Here is a 25,498-nt window from a genome sequence, read left to right on the forward strand (position 1 = left end):
ATAAGCATATGTATTAGTTTTAATTAAAATGGGATTAATTGAAATGCATGTGTCAGCAGACAAATTATTTACCAACATTACTCAAAAAAAATATATATTGGGAGACTGCCGTCTACAAATATTCAGAAAATTCCAAATTCCTGAAATAATTAATTCTTGTTAGGAAAAGATCAAAATACATAAAATAAAAAGTTGTTTTTCCTTGATTTGTTCTTTATATCAATAATTATAATTATTAACAAACTTGTATTTTAATTCATAACTGTTTTTGAAATAATTGAAGAAAATGGTACCATTTGAAAACTTTTAAGTTTTAAATGCGTAATGTGTATTAATCAAAGATGCAGAAAGCTTGAAAAATGGTTTAAGCAAAATGATATTCCTTTTTAAAAATTTGAAAATTTTGCTTGAATGCCTTTCTTAAAAAGTCATATTTCTTAATTTCAAATCTAAAATGAACCTTTATATTTACCTTCATCATTAACTAGGCCTAAATTTATATAATGTTTGTTTCCCAATCCCGACCCTGCCAAGCCAGGTGTTGGTAGGTAACGTAGGGAAATAATTATATTGGGCCCTAGTCACTATGTTGTTGTAATATTTAGTAGGAATAATACGGTAATGCACTTCTCGATGGATAATACAACTGTAAGCCAATGTCCTAAGCCAAAATTGAATATTAAGTAGTTTATAAATTGAAAATCAAATCGAAATCCGTGATGGGATGACTTTTCTCTATAGGTTTCTACCTGTCCTCACATTAGAGGGAAAGCTTCAATATACAATAGGATAAATAATTTGTTTGAAAGGGATGCTATAATATGGTTGAATGGCTTTACAATAATAAAGGAAAGAGAATTTCATTTCAGGTTTAAAATGCATTTAAGTGGAATGGATTTATCTCTTTGGAAAGAAAAACATATACATTGATTTTTAAATCGCGGGCTTCTGAAGTTTTTATCCTGTTCAGGTAACGATAACAATAGTTAGAATAATCGACCACGATTTATTACTTATTTAAGTTTTAACACATACATTATTTCCATGTACACTTTTAAAGTTAAACGAATAATTAATTCCCATGACAAATGGGTATACCTTTATGTTATCTGTAGAAACGTAAGGTTTTGAATTGAGTACTACAGCATTGGTTTTATTTTTAACTTTGTCAAAAGATTATACGTGATAAAAGCACAATTTATTACTTGACAAATTGAATGCATTGAGACGTTTTTAATTAACGGTAGATATTTTACCGGGATGACATAACTGAACCGGATCCTTTTACATATTTATGGAAAAGTGGGAAAAAAATGAGAGATTTATTTCAACAATATTGTAAGGTATTTAATCTCTTCAGTTTTCAAACCTTTTGTAGTTTTATAGTTTTTCATTTAACAAGTTTAATTTAATTTAAAAGTTATTTTGCATATATTTCATTTGGTTCTTTACTTTAGTATTATGGCTGTTAACTTCTGAAAAGTAAATCCTTTTCAGTGAATAAGAATTAAATACTTGGTCTTGTCTGTATTGGTATTTTCCAACATGTAGAAGATAGGGCCAAGCCTTTATTTGGATTTATTTTTCTTCTATTCCTAACTTATAGTATTATGGGTGCATTACAGGTGGGGTACTTGTCGGTAGATTTTTAAGTGTACATGCACATTATGATTTATGTGTTAAACAAAATACATAATTTATTTACATTAAAGTTTTCTGTATGCAAAATTTCCAAAACTCCTGAATCAAGTATCCATGTAAATGCATTAATGCTATCATGGGAGCTGTATATCTCCTCAAATTCTGTATGATGTTTACAACATTGTTAAATCTTGGGTCAACAAAAAATTATATTTAATTTTTCATTTGATGCTGTTTTCAGGAGTCAAACATGATGGGTGCCTCATGTTGAACAGAATCTACTTACCCTTCTGGAGCACATGAGATCACCCAAAGGGATTTTTGGTGGGATTATTGTGGCTAAATCATCTTCGCTAGCCAAGGGTTACGATCCACTCCCATTCTCTTCACAGGAGTGGACCATAACCCTTGGCTAGCGAAGATGCAGAGTTGTAGGACTTGACAAAATTTGTTTCTTTTTAATTGTAGGTGGTGCTGCTAGAGACAAGAAACTGTAATGGCCCAGTGTAGTTTTTGGAGTACAGAAAGGCACAAAGACAAGTCCAACCTAAGATCAAGAAAAAACAAGGTACTATAGCATAAGATTTCATTGATGAAAGCATGAATAGGCTTGTTTATTTCCTGGGGTTATAACACAGGCTTCACAGTAGAGCTCTTGAGCCCATGAAATCTTGAGACTGGACCCTAACGATGCACCTCAGAGCAGAAACATTGAGTGCTTGAGCTTTGTGCCTAACAGTTGATCTCAAACTTCAAAACATTGATCAGAGGAGCCTGAAGCCCAACACAAATAAAATAAAGATGGAGCTGGAAGCCTAGATCTTGTGTTTTTCCCCAAATTTCATTTGTGCATATGATATTCAAATCTGATAACTAAAATTTTTAATTAGCATACCATTATCTTCTGATTTCTAGCAAAATTATTAATTGTATTGGGGCCACTTTATAGCTTATTGTTCAGTGTGAGCCAGTGCTCTGTGTTGAAGGCCGTACATTGACCTATAATGGTTTACTTTTATAAATTGTTATTTGGATGGAGAGCTGTCTCATTGGCACTCACACCACATCTTCCTATATCTATTGTCTCAAATAAGGAGTGTGCTTTTCAATGGTGTCCAGTTGTTGTCTGCAGTTGCTTTTTTTTCATAAATCAGACTTTTGGTTTTTCTCAATTGAATTGTTCCACATTGTATTGTATTATGTCATGGCCTTTAACATGTTTTACAGCTTGCTGTGCTGTATGTGTTTTGCTCATTGTTGAAAGCTGAAAACATATTTTTCGGTATAAAATATCTGATACTCAAGCAACCATAAAATTAGAAAAAGTCACAATACACGGTTTCAAATTTACCACAAAGAATGAAAAGTCCGTAGTTAGACTTTAAATGTTTATTAAAAAAATCTTAGAAAAAGTCCATGAACAGCTCCCAGGTTTAAAAGAGGGGTGAAAGATACCAGAGGGACAGTCAAACTTATGGATAAAAAATATAAACTGACAAGGCCTTAATAATTAAAACATTAAAAAAAAAAAAAAAATTAAGAAATTATTTCGGCATATAATTACAGTTTTGAGGATTATCGACAAATATATGTGATGCAGTTTTTGCTATATCTGAAAAAAATCTGCATAAAGATAAATGTATTTAGTTTCAGATATGCAAAACCAGGAACATATATATTGACCATAGATATATACTGTTCCCAGCCAAAACTTACTAAATTGCATTATATGCATTTAAACAATATAATGAACTCCCTTGTTGATCAAGTGATTTCCTGGTGCAATATAACAGCTTTAAACTATTTTATACAAATTACTTAACAAACTATTTGTATGCTTCAATAACTTCTTATTGATGTTTTAATTGATAGTTTAATTTTTGATGTGATAGGATTATTAAACTATGCCAAAACATTTAGATTACAACTAAGATTATATGATAAAATTGTCTTTGTGTCAACTTAAACAGGAAGGGGTCGTTTGTGTATTGGCCTTATATATAATACTCATGTTTAAATAGCTCGGTAGCTTTTGGATTAGAATTTTAGTATATATACAGTATATGGATTATTATAAGAAATTGAGAAAAATGTATTTATTGGATTATAATCTTGGATTAATTTGAGACCGTTACTTACTTTGAGGTAATTGAGTATGTGTTATGGTAATAAGATAAATTTCTGAGGCATGCAAGGTAAGGGTACCCTAAACTTTTTATATCTTTTTTTTTACTTTTGATTTAAAAATGAGATGCTTCTGAAATATACTTTGTTTTAAGTTTATCCCCAATTTGACTCAAGAAAATGGAAAAGTGGTCTTTTATATGTCTTATTTGAAGTCAAGTGAGGTCATGGGGCTCTCGGTCATAAAACTGTTCTCAGTACTTAATTGGGAGTACAAAATAAGTGCTCGTTACACAAAATTCAGTATTTTGATTGGTTGATTCTTGAGTCTTGAGTACAAAATTGAAAAATCATGCTCGAAAGTTTTATGACTGCAAGGCCAGATGCTCTAAACTTATAATGTGTGTTTTCTTTGTATCTATATCATATATATATAGAGACTCCTAACAGTTGAAAGGACAAGCAAAAAAATGCTAGCACAGTATATAAAGGGATGGCCTAGTGAGATTCAAGCTGAGTAGCTATTAGTTTTATCCTTATTTAAGTCTGTAAATTCATTTTTGCAGTTTAACTGCAAATCAGATGACAATAGTCTCCTTCAATTTCTTGGTTGAGTTGACTTCGAGAGTTCTAAAAAATGAGTGGACATTTTATATGCATTCAACCTACCAATTTTGCTGCTGTTAAAAATAGGAAAAATGCATTCATTGTGCAAAGTAACAAAGTAACCTTAGAGTATAAATGGGTCCTTTTGTTATTTTTTTCTGTGGGCTGTGAGGGTTTCCAGATTTGTTTTTTTTTGGGGTGGGGGGATTTAAATTCTTACAAATTGAGATAAACATAATTTTGGAAAAATTGTTTTACATTTTACACTCTAAATGATGTATTGTCATAATTAAAACATTAATTTCGTTACACATGTTTAATCTTGATAATAGACTTTATAGATATAAGAAGATGTGGTATGAGTATCAATAAGACAATGTTCTCCATATCAGTCACAATTTATAAAACAAATTCTTGTTTTCTGATTTTATTTTTACCATTTTTAATGCCTTCCCTATTTGAATAAATGAAAAGATCTTCTAATCCATGATTACAAGACTTAGTTACTACAAGAAAAAAATATGTTAAAATGAAACCAAGCATATTAAACAAATCATATCATAACATTGCATATAATAAGACATTATATTATTGCCAAGTTTTTAAGTTGTCAACTTGACACGATCTGTACATATTGTTTTACAATATCAAGTGGTTTAATTACACAATACGAGCTCTGTAAGTGTATTTTATAATATTTTAGAATTTGATTGATAAAAGTAAATATTTAAATTGTACTTGAATATTTGTTTAAAATCAAAAGATTTTAATATTGTTTTAAAGAAATTCAAACTGTTTTAGAGAAAGTTTTGAGTATATATATTTGTTTAAAATCAAATGATTTTAATATTATTTTAAAGGAATTTAAACCATTTTAGAGAAAGTTTTGAGTATATATTTGTTTATTATACATATAAATAAAGGTTGCATTGTATTACATTCATAGTAACCTTAGGAAACCTGGATTGCAATTTGATGAATATGAAACTATATTTATAAGGGAGACTTCATATATTTTTAATTATGTATAGAATGCACGAAAGATGTTAAAAAGGGAACACAGTAAATAGCTGAATTAATTTGTTGTGTATTGGATTTCGTTAAAGAGAATTTAATATTTCGATATGCATTGTTATCAGAATGAAATGAAAACTTGAATGGAATTCAAAATTTAAAAGTTATTGATAAAAAAAAAGAACCGTTAACTCCAAGTAACAATAGAACCTGGTAGTTTAATTGTTCAAGATTACAATAGCTCACAAGAAAAGCTTTGCTTACATTTAAAAATGTCTTTGTTTTCAATTTGAATGACAAGGGGGTATTTAAAGGGTGCATATTTCACCTTATGAGGTCTCTCAATAGTCAATGGATTTGTGGAGTTTATAGCCACTTTTCACACTTTTTTTGGCTGTATGGTTGGAGTTAGTTTGTTTTGGTTGAGGAAACCCGAGGGCAGGGTTCAGACTTAACTGATTGTGAAGTTAAAACATTTCTGTTAATATGACCTGGCTTCTAAATCATGTGAATTTTTAAGTTTATTCACATGGGAGTCTTTATGGGACTTAAGTTAAATGGTTCCTACTTGGTATGGTTTGAGTCAGTTTGTATTGGTTGAGGAAGCCCGAGGGCAGGGTTCAGACTTACAACCTTAAGTTTACTGGTTTAGTGATACAGCAGTTGAACTTCTTAGATTGCACAGCCACCAGATATCTATTTATTTCGTATTTTCTTTACAATATAATATATACATGTATAGTACAATATTTTGTCCAAGTTTCATAACTGATTAGGAATTCAATTTTTAATTTAATGGAATATCACCTGGAGCACCCTATTGGTGGATCCAGAAGAGGGGAGTGTTCCAAGGGTTGGAACCCCCCTTTTTTGACTATCAATGCATTTGAATGGGGACATATATTTGGAACCCCCCTTTAAATGGCTAGATCAGCCCCTGCACCTTCTGAATATCATTGAATAGCAATATTTGTTTTCTTAAAAAATTTGAGCATTTAATATACATGTATACTGTATTAGATGTTATTTATATGAACTCCAAGAATACAAATATTTTACCTAGATGGAGCCCCGTATTGTATGAACAAGAGATATGTATTGACTGACGTTCTGCACATTAAACACTTATTGAATATATTTAAACTTATTAAATATACAAATTACTTTGAATACAATTCTATAATAGAAAGTGAAGTTAAAACATTTCTGTTAATATGACCTGGCTTCTAAATCATGTGAATTTTTAAGTTTATTCACATGGGAGTCTTTATGGGACTTAAGTTAAATGGTTCCTACTTAAGGTAAAAGTTTTAACACATTAAGGATGCTGTTCGAATACCAGGTAACTATTTGTTTCACTTCTGTCTATTTCAATTTTAGAAATTGTGTTGCATATATAAATTAATATCAATAAAAAAATAGGGGTTGCATGTTCTCTGGTGAAGAGTTAAATAAGTGTCTGTTGGCAATCATACCACATCTTCTTTTTGTCTATTTACTGCAATTTAAGTTTGTTACTCATATCAGGGTGGATGCAGTTAAATGTGTCCCCGTGCCTGTAGTGTATGCCATTATATTTTTACAGTTAGAGATTTTTTTGCTTTTTTGTCTCTTGTGGATAGTTGTCACATTGGCAATCATACCACATCTTTTTCTATTGAATTTTATACAATGAATACTTCTGTAAAAGACAATATTAAAATTCTGAAATGTAAAAATGTCAAAGTTGAACAACTCCAAGGGATACTGACAAATTTAGTGTTGAAATAAGAGGTTGCTAGTTATTGTTATCTTTTAATCTTTATATTTTTTAAATACCCCCCTCCCCCCCCTTTTTTTATTTACCCATCAAATAACTTTAATTTTCAGATTTATTTTATTCAAAGGAGAAAACTTGACATGCCCTCCTTGTATGTTATATCTAGAAAATCATCAGTCAGATTGGTTTCCCACAGTTATAACAAATAAATTAAACTTTTATCACATGTTGAATCAGGCACCAATTGTGATTTATCAATAGATCAGTTAAATGCAGTCACATTTCCATTTTATTTTATTTTTACCAAGTCAAACAATTTACTTTTTCACTTTTTATTGAACAAACATTGTGACTAATAATTGTAAGATAAACCCTTATTATTCTGCCAATTGAACTTCGCCTAGCTATAGCTCCGTTTGAGAAAGTAATTTGTTCAATATATTGGGTTATCGGGCTACATCTTATGTCGAGAGATTAAAGCACCCGTAATATTACCCACATCAGATTTGGAAAAGTATTGTTCAACTTATTGCCTTATCAGGGTACATCATACTGAGAGAGATTTCGGCACCCGTAATAAACCACTTCAGATCTATTATAATACATAGAGATTTGGAAAGTTTAATTTAAAATTTACAGTATATTAGATATGGCAGTTCTCAATGAATGGAGAAACAAACAAAACTGATATGGAAACAATCTAAGTTTTACAGTTTAACTATAGACACTGATTAGGACTATGATTCTATGGTATACATTCATGACATATGACTGAAAGGTAGGTAGGTTAAAATTTACTTACCTTTTATCTACTGTTAGAAAAACTATTTGAAATTCAAATTTTTAATCATATTGTTTTTTGTTTTCTATGAAATCAAATTTTGTAAAAAATTATGAAAATGATAATATAATTATAATACTTTGTAGTATTTTTATATTGATGCAAAACAAGGTCAGACATTATGCTGGACAATTATATGAGGTCATGACCTTTTTATTTTGTCAAATTGACCCTTTAGCAGACGTGTTAGAAAATGTTCCTAAAAAGTTTAAATCAATCAAAATTTGTACTTTTGTTTTCTATGAAATTACTTTTATTCAAATTTATGAAAATGATAATTTATAAAAAAAAACATTGAAGTTTGTGTGTTTCTTTCTTACAACACTGCCTGGGCAATTATAAAGGGGGGCCCTGCTGACCCTATTAAATTTCTAATGGACCCTTTGTGAAAAAGTCCAAGTATATATGCCTTTTATCCTGATTTTTTTTAAAGATCAGAAACTTTTCATACAATATATACCTTGAAAAATTGACATAGGCTTAAATATTATTTTAATTTACATATTGCAGATCTAGAACATGGTCCAATTTATCTTGAATCAATAAAAGCCAAACTTCAGGTTAAAAAAAAAAGAAATACAGGCGTCACAATTGTATCTTTTAGATTCATGCTAAATTTCTCTGCTATGAAAATTAAGTTTACAAATTTTTTTTACAGACTTATATGTTTGGAAAATATCACATTAGTACAGAAAAATTGTATTCTTTCGAAAATGTTAAGTCCTTATGTCAACCCATTATAGGCTTAAGGACATAGACATTGTATATTTTGAAGAATCCATGTAATATCTTTTGTAAATATTGAAACATCATAAGACGTTTAAACACTTAGAAAGTCCAGAATGGTGCTTAAGAAGGGATAATGGTTAGATTCATTGTTCATACTCAGTTTTATGTATACCAGTGGCATATGACATCTTTTTTGCTCAACCTGATGAATTATACATAACGTTGGCTTTACCAAAATTTTCATGATTAATGGTTGTTTAAACTCTGAGCATGGTTAAATTGAGGCTTCAGTATCCAGTACACTTTTAAATGACATATGCAGTGTTGTTACTAGATTTGTGTCCACCCGGATGATCAGTCTTTTAGAGTTTTGTATTAGATTTTTAATAAAGAGTCTTCGTAAATGAGTTGGTTAACAGTATATAGATTCTAAACTGATTACCTGCTACAATATCTAAACTTCTTATACCATTATTATGAATACTAGTGGCAAAAAGGTAAAATTTAAACAAACACAATTTTAGTGATGATAAAATGAAGCATAAGTATCATTCATATTATCCTTTGACCCTGAAGTTCACACAAAACTAAAAATAGTTCTGAGGCAAGCCTAAACACAGATTTAGGTATATGCCTCTTAATCTTCGTTAACGTATTGTTAAAGCTTTAAAAGCCTGCCCTCTTCTCCTTTACATCATCTCAAATTGTTGACTTTAAATTTAGTGACTTGGTAACGATAATATTTTTATATCCTATGAAGTTTTCTTTTCATATAGACACTGAATGATCTTTATAGCTATTATAGCCGTAAAATGTTGACGAAACCTCTTACTGATAGAATACCTTTATTTGTATACAATATATCTAATCCTTTAAGTGTTTGTGATCATCTCTTAGCATGCTTAGGACTTTTACTTGTTAAACTTTAAAAGAAACAATTATAATGGTACTTAATTTTATGACAACAGTGAAATAAATTGTATGTGAAGTTTTTGATACATTTTACAATATGTGACTTAAGATGACTTTTCAAATTTAAGTTTGATTTTGTGTGTGTAAATGCTTTGATGTATGTGTGTTATGGATGGATAACAATAAAGTCAACTCAAATATTCATCTGATTTTGGTTTAAAAGTTCTTACAAGGTAGAAAATATGAAAGAAAATGTTTTAAAACTGATTTATAACTTTTCTTGACTCAGAACCAGTTTCTAATAACTGATTTTGTGCAGAGAGTTTTTAGTAACATTTACTTCTTGTCAAGATAGTCTCTTTCTCCAGTAGTATTTATTTGTCACCCTCAATTATTATAAACCAACATTTTTCATCACCTATTTATTTGAAGTATTGCTTAATTTTTTTCTTGTCCTGAACAATGCATGAAATATTTGCCACTGCACTTTAAAAAAAATCATTTTTTTCTGGTTGATATTGTCTATAATATAGGATTTTAATGTAGAGTTAAATAAATGTTACTGAATATTCTGTACCTTTTTTATGTAATTATAGTACATGCAAATGTATTTAACCATATATACAATGTTTTATTGAAGTCCTCAATATTTTAGATTCATTGATTTGTGATGTTCAAACATAGAATAGGCTGGTAGCATCACTATTTAAATAATCAATATAAACATCATATCCTATGATTAAAGTCACTTGCATTGAAAATTAAAATATAGCCTGATGAGATGAAATTGGTAGATACTGTATACTCTCTAATAAACAGAATAATAATACTATAGTTGGAAATATGGGCTTTCAACATCCAGTGCTTTTGATTGTCACAAGGTAAATCTTGGATATCAATTGATAGCTTTGTATTTTAAATAGATATAGGAAGATGTGGTATGAGTGCCAATGAGACAACTCTCTATCCAAGTCACAATTTGTAAAAGTAATTAAACCATATTACGTCAAAGTACAGTCTACAACATGGAGGTGCAGATTGAAAAAGCAAGCTATAAAGGGCCAAAATATGACAAGTGTAAAACCATTTAAACGGGAAAACCAAGTGGCTTCTCTCTATAGAAAAACAAGAAACAAAAAACATCTATGAACCACATCAACAAACAACAACCTCTGAACATCAGGTTATTTACTTAGGACCTGTGCAAACAAATGCAGTGGATTTGAAAGGTACCAACCTTCAAGAATAGATAGTAAAATGATTATTTTTTTTTTACGTACAGTGGCAAATATTTCATGCATTGTTCAGGACAAGAAAATTAAGCATTTATAATAAGACTCACTCGCAGCTTGGAAATGTAATAATTTCTTAGGTTATCTTTATTATGGGGTTTTGTTTTTCTCAAAACTATTTCTGAATATTATGACTGCTTTGGAAATCAAAACATGCTTGTAATTTACTATTATATAATTATAAGTTAACTGTTTTCTTTCTAAATTATGAATCAGATCTAAACTACTGTTAAGTTATTTCCCTTAGACAAAAAAAAAAGAAGTTATGTCCCCTGCCTCCTTCTCTTTTCTAATTTGTTACATCTGATGGACATAATTTTTAGTTAAACAGCATCAAATTCCAGAAATGTGTAATAAACATTATAGGTAGTGTCATTGAAGTCCAGATTATTTCCTTTTATTAGTGAAAAGAATATGTACAACTTAAGAAAATAAACTAATTTCACCCAACTTTTCTGTATGGAGGCTGCAGATAACAGGAATAATATTTTTGACATTTAAAAAAAAGTGCAAAAATGAAATGTTCAACTTTTAGATCACAAAATAAGATTTTAAATCATATTATTTAAAAGTTTTCCCTTACATCGGAGTTTCGAAACATTAAGAAAGTTTGTTTGAAAAACAAAGTTGGACTTTTTGATAACTGTTAAAACATGTTTATTAGATTAAGTTTGGTATCAGATCAAAACACTTTTTATTGCTTTTAAATTTCGCTAAAGGTATAACTTTGATTTGAAGTTTTGTTATGAATTTCTATACAATTTTAAATGGTTTGTTTATTTCTTATAGGTGCAAAATGAATTGAATATTGAACATATATATTTATTTAATTTAAAATGTGATATAAATTTTTTAACATCTTATGATTTCTTTTTTCTTTCTGAATGGGTATTTTAATGAAATTTACCTTTATAGAATAAAATTGAATAACAAATTTCATGTATGATAAAGCTGCCTTTTAATTCTATTATAAATGCACCTCAATGTTAGAGCAGCATGCAAACTGGCCAGATTTTAAAAGTTGTAAGTTGAATTTAGATTTGGTTGCAGTTCTCTAAAATGAAAAAGGGGTATAAATAATGAGTGTCAGCTGAATTGGACTTATTTGAAGTAAAAAATAGGAAAATCATAGAATTGTGAGGTACGTTGATATTTCTTTTCATATGCACATGATACTTTTAATGCATGCTCTGGGATATTTACTTCAGATTTCATTTGCATGTTTGAAAGAAAGTTAATTTTGGCCTGAAACAACTTCAAAAAATAGATTTATAGATTTTTATCTAAATTTTAAACTGTAGCATTGCTTAAATGTATCAACAGTAAATAAAACAAACTAATTTTTCTGGAGTATATATATTTGTATAGGCCTATGTTTGGATTTTACTTGTAATATTTTACTGATATTTGTTTGTGTCCATGGGTTGCTATCTCATGGGAGGATCCAGCCATTTTAACAAAGGGAAAGGGGGGGTCCCAACCATGGCATTTGTACATATTCAAATGCACTGAATGTCCAGAAAAAGGCGGGTTCCATCCCCCAGCACTCTCCAACCTAAATAAGCCACTGCCTCAAATTGTCTCTATTAATTGATATTGAATTCTGCCAAGTCATCTAATTTTAAGGTCTTAATTAGTTTTGTATAGGAAATTGCTTAAACTATTGATTTTCATTAAACTCTGAAACATAAAAATTGATATTTCTCCATTCTCATTGTAAATGTATTAACTTCTGTTTCTGTACATAAGGACTATTTGTGTATTTAATATTAAGTTTTCTTTATGTATTGATTATAAGAAATGTAAACTGATTATGATACATGCAAGCAGACTATGTCAAAACTTCCACTGTGAAATAGTGTTAACTTTAATCTTAAGCTGATTAAACTGGATTACAGTTAAACTGTGTATTGCCAGAGTTTATCAATTGGAAGACTTTCAAAATGAATTTAGCTGTGCCATATGTTAATGGAAAGATTTGATAAGCAATTCTTACTTTGTGTGGTGTTTTTGAAGGAACATTTTCATTCATTATGGATGATTCTGTTGATTTAACATTGTATATGGTAGGTGAATGTATACTTTATCACTGAACTAGTATATATTGGTATAGGGGCCAGCTGGAGGACGCCTCTGGGTGCCGGAATTTCTCGCTACATTGAAGACCTGTTGGTGACCTTCTGCTGTTGTTTTTCTATGGTCAGGTTGTTGTCTCTTTGACACATTCTCCATTTCCATTCTCAATTTTATTTACTTATTTTCTGCATGAACTTTAGATTACCATGAATAGATTACCATGAAAAAGGAAACTTTAAAGTCATAAAAAGCATAAGAGTATGGATTTTTCAGTTATTTAAGCAGTGGAGGAACATATATTTTATTTTGCAACCAGAGCTTGTACTACAGGACTGACCTAATGCAATTATTGTTAATTTGATTTCTTCAAAAATGCATGAAATATTTGTCACTGCATGGACATCCAGCAACCAACAACAAAAAATATATGCATGCCTCTTGTAAATGTAAATGATTTTATCTGCTGATCTAGATGGGCCTGGGAAGTATCCCCAGGTCAAATTGTGCAGAAATGTATTTTCCACCTGGATTCAGGCTTATTTTAGAATACTTAGAAATCATACTTGTATCTTCCTCATTTTATATTGCTCAAGACAGGTATAAAATACTAAATATATTACAGTATTGAATTACATTTTAAAAATACAGTAGCCTATCTTAATGGACAGTTTATATTAACTTTTAATGATAAAAATATCAAAGAATCGTAGGTACAAAGATATTTTGTCAATAATAAATCTTTAGGTAATCGTTATTAAATCCTCTTCACACCTTTGTTGTATGATATAACTAAAGTAACCTGTCAATTGAATGTATCGAATTCTCTCTTGTCACCTTCTAAACATAATGTTTAACATTTTTAAAGGGTGTGTAATAGAAGATAGTGCAAGTTTTTATGCAATGAATTCCCTCTCGATCTCGAACACCTTCTTAACTTATACTTTTCAACATGTTAAAAGGGTGCTTAATAGGAGAAAGTGAGAGTTTTTATGAAAGTTTTGCATGTCAAGTGATAGGTACAATTTTATGAATTTTAAACTAGCTTTTTAATTGAACCTTGTCAATTTTAAAGGATCAGTGTGAAAACTCATAAAAGATACTAGGCTGCAGGGTGATCCAGTATGCAATACTCATGTTTCATTAATGTCGGATCCATGAACATTTTCAGAAAGTTATCACTAATATATACTCAGATATTCAAGTTACCAAATAATAATACACCTATCAAGAATATTACATATCGTTTGCAAGCAGGTGCAGCAGTGTCCTGGAATCTAATATCTGTTTTAAAAATACAAATGGTGTCATTAATCAAAAAGTCATCTTAAAAAAACGGAGTTGTCTCCCATTGTCCAGGATTGATGTGTTGAATTAACTACAACAAACCCTTTATTCAATGCAATATTAATAAATTTTACTTTACGTGTTTTTTTCCCCTGCTGTATTGAAGACTAATTGTGGCCTTTAGCTGTTTTATAATCTTTGGTTAGGTTATCTCTTTGACACATCCCCCATTTCCATTCTCAACTTCAATATGTGTCTTTATTACTGATTCTTTTTTATTTATTTATATTTTTAGAACAACAATGCTGCTTTGTGGTCCAGCATAGATTGGCCAACCAGCCCTGTAACATCTACACATCAATCAAAATCCACCAAGTCTAGCAATTCTAACAGAAATATAAAGATGGATGTCGATGATGATCTTCAATGTGCAGTCTGTTTAGAATTATATTCTTATCCAATCATACTTCCATGTTCTCATGTTTTATGTCGAGAACCATGTGCCGAACATCTTTTTGATTTTAATTTTATTCGCTGTCCTGTGTGTCGTGATAACTGTTATGTTAGCGGAGGAATTAGTAGTCTACCAAGAGTTCTAGCCCTTGAAAATATAATATGTAGATACAAAGAAGACCAAAAAAAAGGAGAGAAAGAAAAACAAAAATCTTCTTCACCTGTTGAGGAAAATATAGTTCAACCAGTTATAGAAGAAATTGCGGAAAATCCTATTTTATGCCAGCATTGTGATTCGTCACTGAAAAAACTTGCCAAAAAATCTTGCCTCGATTGCTGCTCTTCATATTGCAGCAGGTGCTTTAGACATTCTCATCCGTCCAGAGAGCCATATTCATTTCATGAAATAGTGGAACCAAGGACCGATCTCATTAAAAAGACTGAACCCGTGCAGACGTTTACTCATTCAGGAAAGTGCTCATTACATAAAGAAAAATTAACTTTATATTGTTCGGATTGTTCACAAACATGTTGTACTAAGTGTAAAAGTATGGAGTGCCATAGAGGACATAACATAATCTTGATTGAAGATGCATATTCAGACTTAAAGGTAATTACAAAAATAAAGTTTTCTTTGACTTCATTAACTGCTAATGTCCTTTGTCATGAAAATTAATAATCATAAAAAAAGAACATCAAATAAAAAAACCAAGTCATACATATAGTTATGATCAATCACTTTGAAAACATAATTGTATGTAATAGCAGTACTCATCTGACATAATATAGTGATTTTGATGTTGTGAAGCTTAAACAAGAAAATTTCAAATGATTTTAGTCAAAAAAAAAGAGTTAAGCTGAACGAGAAATATATTAGCATTACATTCATTTAAAGGGGTATATTTGACATGTAGTGTTTAAAAAAATTTGAAAACCAGTGCTATATGTTTTAAGTAACAGGTGACTTCTTGAATACTATTTGTCTGGAAAAGATATTAAGCTTTGGTTGAAAATTATAAGACATAGGTAGAGGAAGATGTGGTGTGAGTGCCAATGAGACAACTCTCCATCCAAATAACAATTTAAAAATTAAACCAGTATAGATGTTAGGTGTAACATTTATGCACAATGAGAAATGTTGGTATTAAATTATTCCCTTTTAATGAAAACACAGATGGCACATAGAAATATGTATTAAATGCCAGTTTTTCAAGTCCATCCCATTTTTAAACAGCAAAATCTGGTATGGAACAGTTTATTTACAAGTCCATTCCATTTTTCTATTAGTAAATCTGGTATGGAACAGTTTATTTACAAGTCCATTCCATTTTTCTATTAGTAAATCTGGTATGGAACAGTTTATTGTAAAGTCCATACCCTTTTTTGAACTAGGAAATCTGGTATGATATAGAGACAGCTGTAAACATTGTATTTTAAGATGGTTAAATGTATAACAGGCTATTATTTAAACTTATTTGAATGCGCGGCACAGTGCATTCTATTGAAAATGTACTATTTTGTTTGTAAAAGAAAGTGTTGTGCGCAGCCCAGACCATTGAAGTACAGAATAAACATGGATTTTGTTAGAAATTTCTAACACAAGAAATTATGAAAATTCCATAGTTAATAATAATTCCAAGTTTAAATAATAACTTGTTATATATAGATTTTGAATTAGTGATGTGAAACCTGAATAAAAATAAACAATCTAATAATGGGAGATAACTCTATTTTTCATTTTTTCCCAATATTTCATTAAAAAACAGTTTATCCTTATTGACATTGACAGCTTTTTTCAAAATATTGTTATGTCAATGTATGTTGTCCTAATTCTGAAGTTAACAGATTAACATTTTGCAAGTGAAGTCATGTCTTTCTCTCTTGTCTATAAGTAGACTAAGCAACACAAGTAACACACCAGTTCTTTGCATATTTTTAGTAGTTTCACACTGGTTTTGTTAGTATCAAGTAAAAAACTAACAGTATAATATATAGAAAGAGCTTTAAAATTTGTATGTATAAAGATGGTTAAATATATAGAGATTTTGAAATGAGAGGTGGTATGACATCTGAATTAAAATTAGCAATCATGCAGTTAATGGGAGATAACTCTTTTTTTCATTTTCAGATTTCATTAAATAACAGTTTATCCAAAGTAGACAACAGCCAAGCACATGTTACAACTTCATTAAAATGCCAGAGAGATAACCTTAAAGATATGCAGGTATGTACTAGTTCTTAATCAGGATATGACTTTTAAATTCATCAAGGTATATTAGAAAAAAATAATGGTTAATGCCCACAAAAGATATATGCCTTATGAATATTAATTAAGTTAGTCAAAGGCACCTGCAATGTATTGTTTCAAGCACACAACCTTTTAGCGTTGACAGGATAGTGATAGCTATAAATGAAAACTAGACCACTCAGACCCCAAAAAATAAAAAGAAACCAAAACAATGTGATATTTTTCTTAATTTTAAAGATTATTTTATTATAATTTTGATGCATATAGTGTTTTTTGTTAGGTTTTTCTCACAAAGATTTTAGTAAAAGTTGATTATGCTTATTATCTGACTAACTGTATAGATTCAAATCTTGTTTTTGAATTCCTGCACTCATTCCCGTGATCAGCACACGGATATAATTCTATGTCTTATTTACTTGGGAACTTGGAAATGGTCACATCAAGTTTGTAATGGGAGGTAACTCCTTTTTTTTTAAATTTTCAAAGAATTTATGAAAATATTATATTTTAAAGACATTTTTATAAATGCAAATAATTTCAAACTTCGATTTTATGTAGAAACATAAAAATGTAGAGTTCTTTATTTGTTGTATATTTGTTGTGTAAATTTTAAGAAAAATACATTTTAAATGAAAGTTGCAAGAGGAGCTTGACAGAAATAGATGTCACCTAGTTCCATATCTCTTGTATTATATATCTCTTGTAGTTGCATGAGTAGGCCAATGCATTTATAAATATAAAACTTTTTTTTCTTTTGTTTTTTTAACAGCAAGCTATAAATAGAAGAAGAGATGAAATAAATATGCATTGTGATGCTTTAATGGCTGAAATAGAAAATAAAAGGAACTTTTTCCTTGCTGACCTTGAATATGAAGAAAGAATTAGACAAAATGACATGGAAGACATGGTAAAAGCCATTGAAAGAATACAGGGGTCATCTCAAGCACTACAAAACTTTGCAAAAGAACTTCTCAAAGAAAATGTTCCAGAATTCCTTGAGGTATATACTCAATGTACTACAATAAACATCATGTATCTAATTTATGTTCATATTTGAGTGTAATTTGCATTTAATTTTAATTATTAGTTATTTTGATATTTATTTTTAGTTCAAAAGAAGTTTAAGATTCGAAAGTTTCAGTTGGAATGTTGCATTTGCTTTAAATTTACTACATGTACTACACTTAAACAAATAACTTATAAATTTTAAAGAAAGAAGTAGAATTATGAAAAGAAGAAAAAAAACAATTGACTTAATATATATTTCAATAAAAGGAGGAAAAATGTTTTAAAAATTATCACATATCAAATAGTTTTTACGAAGTAATACTATAAATATTAAAAAAAAAACCAAAGTTATCAATTAACCCAATTTCAAATGAAAAAAAAATGATAATGATGCAGTTAAGGGGAGATAACACAGTTAAATAGATAATCTTGTGTATTTTCAGGAGGCCTGTTCATTAAATGACAAGTGAGTAGAACTCTTTTATATTTGTTAAATTATCCTTTTGGGTACAGTTTTTTGTCTGTAAAATAAACCAAATAAAAAAAAACACATTTGGATATTATCTTTTAAGTTTAAACACTATATTCAGTATAAAAAGACTTAAAAGATTTAAACAGCTTAAAACAAACACACCAGATCACCGAATGCTTGTAGATTTATTATAATTGGCTAAACATGTAGCGGCTAATATAACATGCATATTCAGGGCAAAAATTTGCCATATCAGTATATCCTTCTTTACCAGATACACCAACATTTGTTTTCAGATATATGAAGATGTGGTATGAGTGCCTATGAGACAACTCTCAATCCAAGTTATAATTTATAAAAGTAAATCATTATAGGTCAAAGTAATGTCTACAACATGGAGCCTTGGCTCACACTGAACAGCAAGCCATAAAGGACCCCAAAAATGACTTGTGTAAAACCATTCAAATTGTAAAACCAACTGTCTTAAATCTATATACAAAAGTCTATTTCACAATCATATACAATTTACAGGGAGACATTTTGCTGAAGCCAGACATTTTATTTCAAAATGAAGCTGACCAGTTTTTTGCTAATAATTTCTCCTAAATGCTATTTGATAGACAGATAATCAAAATCAATTACCAGTTATAAAGTTAAGCTATAGGTTTGAACTTGCCAGGAAATTGAACATTTTCCTTTTCCTGCCAAACATTTTATTTTTCAAATCTCAAAAATCTATAAAACTGGACTTCACTTTGTATTTCTTTTCTTGTCAGGTTACTTAAAGCTAGCATTGATTGCCAAAGTGTTCAGAGTCAGCAAAGTGATTTAGAATCCTTAGCATCAAAAGTTGTTGACTTTAGAAAAGAAAGAGGTGTTCTACGAGACCTTCATTACTTGTCTGGTAAGCTCTTTTACTGTTAAATTAACATTATTTTCAACAGGTTTTAATTATGGCAAAAATAACCATTGGATAGGGTTTGCAACAAAAAAAAATTGATAGTATTATTTGTATAACAAGATAATCTTCACTTAGTTTAATTTAAAAGGGGAATTAGCAGTGTTAATCTAATTTAGGATATAGATCAGTTGATTGTTGCTTAAATCTCCATTCCTCTGGGAGGTTCTTTTCATTTCATATAAATCTCTTCTAAAACAAAACTTTTATATTTTTAAATGCTTTAATTATAGCTCAAAAACAAGCACCAATATTATTTTGTCGTAAGGTTGATATAATGATACCTAAGTCATAGATTTAGGAAGATGTGGTGTTTAAGTGCCAATGATACAACTCCCCATCCAAATAACAATTTAAAAAAAAGTAAACCATTATAGGTCATTGCACTTCCTGGGCTCACACTGAACAACAAACTATAAAGGACCCAAAAATTACTAGTGTAAAACCATTCAAACAGGAAAATCAACGGTCTAAACTATATAAAAAAACAAGAGTGCACACACAAAAATATCTCGCCTTCTTTACTAATCATTGATATTATGTTGATAGTCCTAAGTATAAAGCTTTATTACAACTGTCACATAAACTTAACATTTACCAAGATAGATAAACAAAGACCAATGAACCATGAACATAAGGTCAAGGTCAGATGAACCATGCCAGGCAGACATGTACAGCTAACAATGCTTCCACACATTAGATATAGTTGACCTATTACTTATAGTTAAAAAAAATAGACCAAAACACAAAAACTTAACAATGTGCATTGAACCGTGAAATAAAGGTCATGGTCAAATAAAATGTGCGGGACTGACATATAGATCATAAAATATTTCCATACACCAAATATAGTTGACCTTTGGCATATAATATTAAATAAAAAGACTAAAACTCAAAAACTTAACTATAACCACTGAACCATGAAAATGAGGTCAAGGTCAAATGACATCTGCCCACTAGACATAAACATCTTACAATCATTCCATACAACACATATAGTAGACCTATTGCATAAAGTATAAGAAAAACAGACCAAAACACAAAAACTTAACTATGACAACTGAACCATGAAAATGAGGTCAAGGTCGAATGACATCTGCCCGCTAGACATATGTACCTTACAATCATTCCATACAACAAATATATTAGACCTATCGCATAAAGTATAAGAGAAACAGACCAAAACACAAAAACTTAACTATAACCACTCAACCATGAAAATGAGGTCAAGGTCAGATGACACCTGCCAGTTGGACATGTACACCTTACAGTCCTTCCATACGCCGAATATACTAGCCCTATTGCTTATAGTATCTGAGATATGGACTTGACCACCAAAACTTAACCTTGTTCACTGATCCATGAAATGAGGTCGAGGTCAAGTGAAAACTGTCTGACGTGTATGAGGACCTTACAAGGTACGCACATATTAAATATAATAATCCTAATACTTATAATAAGAGAGAATTCAACATTACAAAAAATATGAACTTTTTTTTCAAGTGGTCACTGAACCATGAAAATGAGGTCAAGGACATTGGACATGTGACTGACGGAAACTTTGTAACATGAGGCATCTATATACAAAGTATGAAACATCCAGGTCTTCCAGCTTCTAAAATATAAAGCTTTTAAGAAGTTAGCTAACAACGCCCCCGCTGCCGCCGCCGGATCACTTTCCCTATGTCCAGCTTTCTGCAACAAAAGTTGCAGGCTCGACAAAAACTAGAAATGAGAAGCATGTATAAATTACATAAACAAACGACAACTAACTGTACATCAGATTTCTGACTTAGGACAGGTGCAAACATTTGCAGCGGGATTAGATATTTTAATGTATGAAATAGATTTTATTTTGAATTTCAATATGTACAGCAAATATGATTTATTTATTAATTTCTTCATTTTGTAGCTCCAGTCACACCAATAGTTGATGTCAGCCGTTGTACAAGGAGTGAGGATTGTGTAGTACTTGTTTTATCAGCACCACAGAGTATACATGATGTTATTGATCAGTATGAAATTCATTACTGTTCTGAAGAACAGAAGTCTCTTGAAATTGAGGTTTGTATAAATATATACTGCTGATTCATTTATTTTAGTGGATACTAATTTTAAATGGCTTGAAGAGAATTTGCCTTTTGGTGGATATTTGATTTTTTTTTTTTCGAAGTCTGCTTGTGTTTATAGAAATTTGCCTTTTGGTGGCCAGTTTTTATTTTGATGGATGAAGCCAGAGTGCCCACAAAGATCCATGACCTTTGATAGGAAAACTGACAATCCCAGTCAATTAAGATTGGAGTCAAGTGCACCACATGAGGAGGATTGAACTCACAACATCAGTGTTGACTCGCTAGTAATTTCAATAGTATAACTACTTATATATACACCACTTGCAGGGCACCTTAGTCCCCTTATCCTTTTTATAGTGGCTGATATATTATTTTCTCTTTTAGGAAACTGTGATAGTGAAGAATGTACCAGATGACAGACTTGTTGCTAAGGGCCTGCCTTCCAACAATGCCAATGTAGTTATACTGCTAGACAACTTGTGTAAAGGGACCACATACTATTTTTGTGTTAGTGCTACTAACTTGGCAGGGAAATCCCCTAATTCTGAAGTGGTGCAATGTACAACTTTGATGCATAGTGAAAGTGTTATACCAGGTAAGATATTTAATGGCAAATCCAGGGAGGTTCCAAGTGTTTTAACCCCCTTTTTTGAATGATCAATGCTTTTGAATGGGGACATATAGTTCGACGCCCTTTAATCCTGGATTAGAAGCCCCCTTTTATAATTGCTGGATTGGCCCCTGCTATTAATATATGTTAAATTACAAATGGATTTTTTCCTGCATCTTTTTTTACTAAGAAACATATTTGAACTTTGATAAAAATCACAAAATAAGGAAAAAAAGGGAAACAAAATTAATGTCTATTATAGAATAACTTAAAATAATTTAAATGGGAAATAACTCCTGTACAAGTCAAGAAATCCAAAAGGTTATTAGCCGGTGAATAATAGGGTTATTCTTCCTTCTTTGCAATTTAACGAAAATTGACTGAATTATTTCATGTCATGTGATATTTAAGGTATTACCCAATAGAATTGTTTGTAATATTTGTCAGATATAATAATACATTTTAATTTATGAATTAAAGTAAAGCATTTATATAAGTGAATTGCTGCTGTTCAACCAAACTTTTCACAATTTCACAGTTTGTAATATATATTCTTTGATTTACCTGCCCCCACCATTAAAAATATTTTGGATCTCATTCTTTGAATGTTTTTATATTTTGCTTATTTTATGTTGCAGTGCCTGTGATAGTTGAAAGTTTATGTCGCCAGTTTACATCCTCAATACAAGTGTACAGCTCAAGTCCGCAGGATATCACAGTGGACCAACAAATATCTCACTTTCTGTTATACAGACCATTAGGCCAGAGTAGAGCATGGAAGACCATACCTTTATACGGCCGACAAGACCATCGTGTATTTGGATTAGAGTCTAGCATAGAATATCAGTTTGTAATCCTAGGATGTAATCCTCGGGGCGAATGTCAAATATCAAATAAAATTGTCTTGCAGACTGAACCAACTGCATATTGATGCCATATTTTTAATATTTTTATAAATGAATTTATATAGAAATACCTGTAAGGTTTTCGAAAAAAGTGTTGGGTATAATTATTGATCACATTTTTTCCAATGTCAAAGAAAGGCTTATTTCATTTATAAAATGTTACCCATAAAGAGTCTTGACACTCTAAAATGATGTCATTAGGATTTTGATAATTTTTAGAAAAAGATAAGCTACTTTCTACACAGATTTGCTAAGTTAAAGGTTTTATAAGATCTCAACTAGATATAGATTCAATCTTTTACTATTTTAAGAGAGATGAATTTTGGAATTAGTTTTTATAATTTGGCCAAATTTGCAATGTGAGATGTAAAAAAATGTGTACAAGTTCTCTTGATTTGATAATGTAAAGTCATATTTTTTTATAACAGTTATGGTAACATACAGTGAGGCTATTTGCAACTGCACCCTAATGTAAAAGACCTATTTTGATACATGGTGGTGGAACATGAAAATTTTATGCTTTTTTAGTTGAAATTAAGGCTGATATATTAAATGGGAGATAACTCATATGTGTAATACATTCAAGGAGGTAGACCTAGGTTAAGGGAAATAACTCTTAAAATCATCAGTACGTTTATGTCAACCATTTTCATCAAAATATTCTAAGCTTCTAAGTAACATAGATTATTTCCAATATGTTTCAGGTAAATGCTTAAAATACGTTGATGAAACTTGACTTTTACAAACACATAACTGATTTAAAGAGTTATCTCCCTGAACCAAGGTCTACCTCCTAATTGCTCCTTACTAGTTTGATAAATGTGATATCGAAAAGAAATTATGTTTGTTCATTTGTAGTTAATGTATTAGTTATTTTATGGTGCTATTAGTGCGTTACAAAATATGGCATGTTTTTTGAGAATTGGAAAAATGTTGTTTTTGCATAGGACTTGTCATATTTACATACTTTTATGTAGTTAAATTGAGTTCAAAATTTTTTCAATTTACATACTCATTTTTGTGGTTAAAAACTTAAAATAAGTTGTTTTTTTATAAATAAGATTAGATATTTGTTGCTCAACTTTTTTTACTTAGTATTTAATACACTTCATTGCAGTTTTAAGAATGTTTTCTACTGTTTCAAAATAACAAAGCTTTTTAAAAGACTGTTATTAAGATTAATAGTATATGTATAGTACATATAAAGGAACCTAAAAAGCAGAAAATATGATAGGTCTGTGCACCTGTTTTCAATATATCAGGTATTGAAAATTCGGCAGGAATTAATTATGATCTCTAGATTTGGAAAGGTGTCTTTTTAAACCTTATATTTATGTAATAAAATTATGAAAAGAAAAGTATGATTTAGCAGGCAAATTTTTAATGGCACTACAGGGATAAAACCAGAGGATTCCAAATATCTGGCAAAAATAGTAAAAACAAAAGGAGCTAACATGTTTAGAGATGAATGTTATTGAATGTTAATTAAGATTGTAATTCCCTATTTGTATGTTATAATTGTTTGCACTTGAAGCTTATTATTATAAATTATACTACTAGCTGTTTCTCTAATAGTTTAAAGATTTCTATGAAGAGTTTATTGCACTTTTTGTCTAGTCATTTAAGATGTAGAATTGCCAATCCGATTAGAATATAGATAATGTGTCCAAGTTTTGCCTACAACTTTGTTCTACATTCTGTTTTTGGTAATCATTACATCAGCCAATGAAATTTTAGCTTTCAAATTTTTGAAGGTGCATATCGTAATTAAAAACAAAGAGGACCACAAAAGGTCTTTATACCATAAAGTAGAACCAGATTGTTGTCAAACAAATGACAGACCCAAAATCTGTATTTAAATCAGATAAATGAATAGCAGTATTACATGTACAACTTGTTTTCACTAGATATTTATTTCGTATATTTTTGACACTCAGCAGGGCTTAATAGTAAATTATCATAGAGTTAAACCATGGTGCCATGTAGTAAATGTGATTTTACATTATAGGAATATTTTTTTATATATGTGAAAATGATTTCTTCTTTTTTTTTGTACAATTGAAGTATTTTTTCTGGAATAGTGTTTATTTCTTCTTGTGGAAAGAGTAATACATTATTAAGTTTGAAATACTCAAGCTTTATATTTATTTTTAATGTGTATTTGTGATAAGTTCATATGCTGTGTTGCTAGACTGTGATATTTATAATAGAAGCTATATTTATATTTGAATAAAGAAAATAAGTAAGGTTTGGAATGGAGTTAATTCTTCAGTTATGTTTTTATGCCCCACCTATGATAGTAGAGGTACATTATATTTTCTGGTCCGTGTGCATCCGTTCATCCATCTGTCTGTTTGTTGTATCGTCTGTTCGTTTGTTTGTCTGTCCCGCTTCAGGTTAAAGTTTTTGGTCCACTGAACATAGAAAAATATAGTGTGATTGGGGCATCTGTGTACTGGGGACATATTCTTGTTTTCATCTATCCTTTACTATT

The 25,498-nt window shown here is 30.1% G+C and overlaps 1 protein-coding gene across 4 annotated transcripts; it reads left to right on the plus strand.

Annotated features, from left to right (window-relative positions):
• The first annotated feature begins 813 nt into the window (after positions 1-813).
• Positions 814-25,213, plus strand: LOC134692734 (E3 ubiquitin-protein ligase Midline-1-like). 4 transcript variants are annotated; one of them, XM_063553238.1, is made up of 10 exons: positions 814-970; positions 2,110-2,209; positions 14,574-15,341; positions 16,860-16,955; positions 17,749-17,979; positions 18,431-18,453; positions 19,236-19,363; positions 21,330-21,481; positions 21,874-22,084; positions 22,738-25,213. In XM_063553238.1, exons 2-10 carry the CDS (start codon positions 2,138-2,140, stop codon positions 23,028-23,030), a joined length of 1,974 nt encoding a protein of 657 aa, XP_063409308.1. In that variant the 5' UTR covers positions 814-970; positions 2,110-2,137; the 3' UTR covers positions 23,031-25,213. The 4 variants fall into 4 exon arrangements, with proteins under 4 accessions (XP_063409308.1, XP_063409310.1, XP_063409311.1 ...); XM_063553240.1 differs by lacking the exons at positions 814-970; positions 2,110-2,209 and adding an exon at positions 6,600-6,727; XM_063553241.1 differs by lacking the exons at positions 814-970; positions 2,110-2,209 and adding an exon at positions 7,685-7,922.
• The last annotated feature ends 285 nt before the right edge of the window (positions 25,214-25,498 follow it).

This window comes from Mytilus trossulus, chromosome 12 (assembly GCF_036588685.1).
Source record: "Mytilus trossulus isolate FHL-02 chromosome 12, PNRI_Mtr1.1.1.hap1, whole genome shotgun sequence".
NCBI classification, from domain to species: Eukaryota; Metazoa; Mollusca; class Bivalvia; order Mytilida; family Mytilidae; genus Mytilus; species Mytilus trossulus.